Source organism: Mizuhopecten yessoensis, unplaced genomic scaffold, assembly GCF_002113885.1.
Source record: "Mizuhopecten yessoensis strain PY_sf001 unplaced genomic scaffold, ASM211388v2 scaffold9015, whole genome shotgun sequence".
NCBI classification, from domain to species: Eukaryota; Metazoa; Mollusca; class Bivalvia; order Pectinida; family Pectinidae; genus Mizuhopecten; species Mizuhopecten yessoensis.
The window spans coordinates 4,042-9,069 of NW_018407836.1; the positions used below are offsets into that span (position 1 = coordinate 4,042).

The window sequence follows — 5,028 nt, forward strand, 5'->3', positions numbered from 1 at the left end:
TGGCCACACGACATGGAACAAAAATATGTATGACAATTGTCACACAACATAGAACAAAGATATGTACATCATAATGGTCATACAAGATGGAACAAAGATATGTTCATCATAATGGTCATACAAGATGGAACAAAGATATGTACATCAAAATGGTCACACAAGATAGAACAAAGGTATGTATGTCATAATGGCCACACAACATGAAACAAATTTTGAATGCCATAATGGTCACACACGATGGAACAAAGATATGTATGTCATAATTGTCACATAACATAGGAAAAAGATATGTATGTCATAATGGTCACACATGATGGAACAATGATTTGTATGTTATAGATGTCACATAACATGGAACAAAGATATGTATGTCATAATTGTAACACAACATGAAACAAATTATGAATGCCATAATGGTCACACACGATGGAACAAAGATATGTATGTTATAATTGTCACATAACATGGGAAAAAGATATGTATGTCATAATGGTCACACACGATGGAACAAAGATATGTATGTCATAATTGTCACATAACATGGAACAAAAATATGTATGACATAAATGTCACTTACGTGGAACAAAGATATGTATGTTATAAATGTCACACAACATGGAACAAAGATGTGTATGTCATAATAGGCACACTCTGTGGAACAAAGATATGTATGTCATAATTGTCACATAACATGGGAAAAATATATGAATGTCATAATTGTCACACAATTTGGAACAAATTTTTTTATGTTATAAAAGTCACCCAACATGGAACAAAGATATGTATGTTATAAATGTCACACAACATGGAACAAAGATATGTATTTTATCAATGTCGCACAACATGGAACAAAGATTTGTATGTTATAAATGTCACACAACATGGAACAAAGATATGTATGTTATAAATGTCACACAACTTGGAACAAAGATATGTATGTCATAATAGGTACACAAGATGGAACACAGATTTGTATGTCATAATTGTCACATAACATGGGAAAATGATAGGTATGTCATAATTGTCACATAAAATGGGAAAAAGATATGTATGTCATAATTGTTACACAACATGGAACAAAGATTTGTATGTCATAAAAGGCACACAATTTGGAACAAAGATATGGTTTTTCTAATTGTAACACAAGATGGAACAAAGATTTGTATGTCATAATGGCCACTCAACATAGATTTAAAATATGTATGACATAATTGTCACACAACATGGAACAAAGATTGGTATGTTATAAATGTCACACAACATGGAACAAAGATTTGTAAGTCATAATAGCCACAAAACATCGAACAAAGATATGTACATTCGAACCTTGTTATCTCGAAGTTGACAGGGTCGTGGGAAAACTTCGAGTTATCCGAGTATTCGAGTTATGCAGGTTCGTACTTTCGTTTTTAAACGCGATCAAAACGTTTGGACCATTTTGTTTGTTCGTTATTAAATATGGACGGGCCTAGTGATTAAATGTTGTTTTTGGCTAGTATAGATCTTGGCAAATATTTCCAGGTCTGCCTTTGTATTTTTAAGTCCGTCAAGTTTTACTTCTGAAGTGTTACATTTCAAACCGAAGTATCCCGCTGTCTCTGATCTCGTAGTTTATGATGCGGAAATGAAAGTGCGCAAGTCTAAATTAAATCACTGTAATGGAGCANTGATTCATTAAAGCCAAATATGACACCTGACACCTCCTCAACTCGATGTAATCAACAGCAATTATCGTTTTGTTCTTAAATCTCTCGATCGACTTTCAAAGCCATACTGGCTCCTGTAAAAACATGAACCCGTAAAGCTGTCCTAGGTTGTGATTTTAACTGTGGAACTCTTTTATGCATGACCACGCTTTGTGACCAATTTTCCGGTTTGCACTGTCGTCTGTTTAGGTGTACAAATCATTAAACGGACTCGCAGTAAGTACATGTACAGATTACTGTTGATCAACATTGATGCAGTTTGTTTTTTATTATGAATAACATGGTTTTGACAGTCCTAAGCTTTATTGTAAATTCTTTTTTACTGATTTCATGCTAGTCTACTTACGAAAGATGTTCATAAACACGGAATGGCGTAATGTCTTACTTTTGTGTTTTATTTGTATCAAAGAATTAACAAGTGACAAATTGAAATTTGAATACTATGTTGGATTAACGCTATTGAAACCAATATTTTACTTTGAGGTATCCGAGTTTTTCGACTTTTCAGGGTTCGAATTATCAGAGTTTTATATACTAAGATAAAGAACAGATTTGACCAGGACCAGAGAAATACTTCGAGATAAACAGGGTCTTCAAGTTAAAAGAGTTCGAGATAACGAGGTTCGACTGGATGTCAAAATAGGCACACAATTTGGAACAAAGATATGTATGTAATAATTGTAACACAACATGAAACAAAGATTTGTATGTCATAATTGTCACATAAAATGGGAAAAAGATATGTATGTCATAATTGTCACACAAGATGGAACAAAGATTTTTATGTCATAATTGTTGCATAACATGGGAAAAAGATATGTATGTCATAATTGTCACACAACATGGAACAAAGATATGTATGTCATAATTGTAGCACAAGATGGAACAAATATTTTATGTCATAATTGTCACATAACATAATAAAAAAACAAGATGGAACAAAGATATGCTTTATATCTTGTGTACAAGTTTGTAGCTAAAAATGCAGCTTAAGACCAAGTTACTCCAGAAAGGATAATAGAACTCAGATATGAAGGATATGAAGTTATGAACATTTATTACAGGGATCAGATAAACAAGAACTTAAAACATGAAATGTATCCTCTATGAAGTATGGTATATAAGAAACAACATGATTCTTAAAATGAGTATTAAAAACATAGATCAAGAATACCAACTAACTATTGTACATGTACATTCAACAGGTGTAACAAAATAATCATGACATAATAACACAAATGTTACAAAATAATTTTGGCCCTTGGGAATTATTTCGCAGCTGCTTCTGTATGGACTTGTGGAGTAGAGTAGGTCTGTCCATGTTAGTAAAAAGACATATAAAATTATAAAACAGACCTTCCACGATCAACCGACTAGAACAGGGATGTTCTACGAAATAAGGGGATGGCACCACTGCCTAGAACAGGGATGTTCTAGTGTAGGAGAACAGGGATGTTCTATATCTAACAAGGTTGAGTGGTGCCATCTGCAACCAGTGTGGTTACCATATAGGTCGATTGATAGTAGAGTATAATGTACTGATACACTTATTTAAAACTTGAATTCTATTACATGTTTTAGAATGAATATTATGACCTTGGCAAACCCAAGGATTTTTCCCCTTTTAATAAAAGGGGTTAAAAAATTTGAAGTGTGAGTCCAAAAGAAAATTTTGGTGCGAAAAGTTTAGAGAGTGAAGCAGCTGAATTTGATCCCCAAGGTACATAATAAAAGATGGATATATATACAATTAGTAGATGTGTAACTGTATATAGGTTGTTTGGTTAAGAGGTGGCGATAGCGACCACAGGAGTGTAATATACGTCGGGTATAACACAAAAGTCAGTAGATATAGAAAATGTATCGAGTGACACATATACTATATATACTAGATAGCTAGTTCAATTCTTCATCCAGCAGTGTACCTGGATAGCAGTAGCCTGAACACCATTGTATTAGTTACAATATTTAAGCGTACATTGTAGTATAGATATACATATAACTAAATACATTCATGATACTCTTAAACAGGCTCTCGCCTATCACGTACATACAGTATATAACATATTCTAGATTCAGCACACACATGTCATATTGCATGTACTTAGTGTCTTATATATAGCATATGTTTAGACACTGTTAAGAGAATGTCTTGAAGGAGGTCTGTGGTAAATACCAGATTAACTTATCTAGCAACCAGTCACTAGGATGTTGGATCATGGATCAGTAGCTGTCTCTGTCCTTTCGCGATACTTAAACTTTGAGTTCTTATATATCGACAGTAACAGTCGGAGCTCCACCTCCCTAATGTCTTTATAAGGTGGTCTTCCACACCTGCTGCACCTGCACTAGTGGCAGAACCTATCCGGAAAGAATGTCCATTGTACTTGAGTGGGTCGTATCCACAAATGGCTAACACTTGTCTACAATACTGAATAAACTGTGCTCTGTCCAAAGCAGTATTACTGTCTGTGATGAACATCGGTTGTGATGGTAGAACAGGTCGGGATTTCCCATGTCGTAGTGCAAGATATTCCTTCAAGATCTTCACCGGGCACAAGTCCTGTGGCATTCTGTGGAGTTGAATTGTAATGCCTTTGCGGAAAGGGTCGGTTTTTGATTCTTTCAGGGTTAACGTACACATGTTGTCGTAAGTTGTGATATCCCCTACGCACAGGTGTCTGGATGAGTCAAACGCAGCAGTAAATTCTCGACAACGCAGGAAGCCAAAGTAGGCTATAGTACACGCACATTCTAACATGACATCAGTGAATGGAGAGAACACACCGCGCCTCAAAAAAGCACACATCTTGTGGAGAATATCTCCTGTAATTGGTAGGCGAGTTGTAGTGTTTGATCCTTGATCTCGTTTGATGGACTTGAGGATAAGAGCCAAGCGAGGAAGGGGTTTAGATTCTAGGCTGTCCAAAGGAGACGGAACATTCTGCTGAAGGTACTTAAAGCGGATACCGTTGAGGTATAGTTTAATAGTGGAATGTTGAAGGTTTAAGAATTTAAAGAAGTGTGTCACGAAGTAGATAAGAATATCCTCTGAGATGGGTGGGAGGCCTGTTGTAGGGTTGCATAGGATGTTATTAAGTGCCATGAACTTCCCAAAGTGATCATACCCTGTATGATAGGCTGTACGTGTAGTTGATGCTATGGCCCCTGACAAAAGGTTCTTAACTGTAGAGTTTAACTCCAGATGACTTCGGAGTACGGCGGGCACTGGTGGGGCTTGGGATCCGCTTGTGTTGCCAGGTTTCTGAACCGTTGTATCTGTAAACGAGAAAGAGAATCACTAATAGAGTTACATTTCCCT

General features: G+C 35.7%; 1 protein-coding gene across 1 annotated transcript; it reads right to left on the minus strand.

Annotated features, from left to right (window-relative positions):
• Positions 1-3,909: 3,909 nt before the first annotated feature.
• Positions 3,910-4,812, minus strand: LOC110457051. The gene has a single exon (XM_021508150.1). The coding sequence runs from the start codon at positions 4,810-4,812 to the stop codon at positions 3,910-3,912; it is 903 nt and encodes a 300-aa protein (XP_021363825.1).
• Between the last annotated feature and the right edge of the window lie 216 nt (positions 4,813-5,028).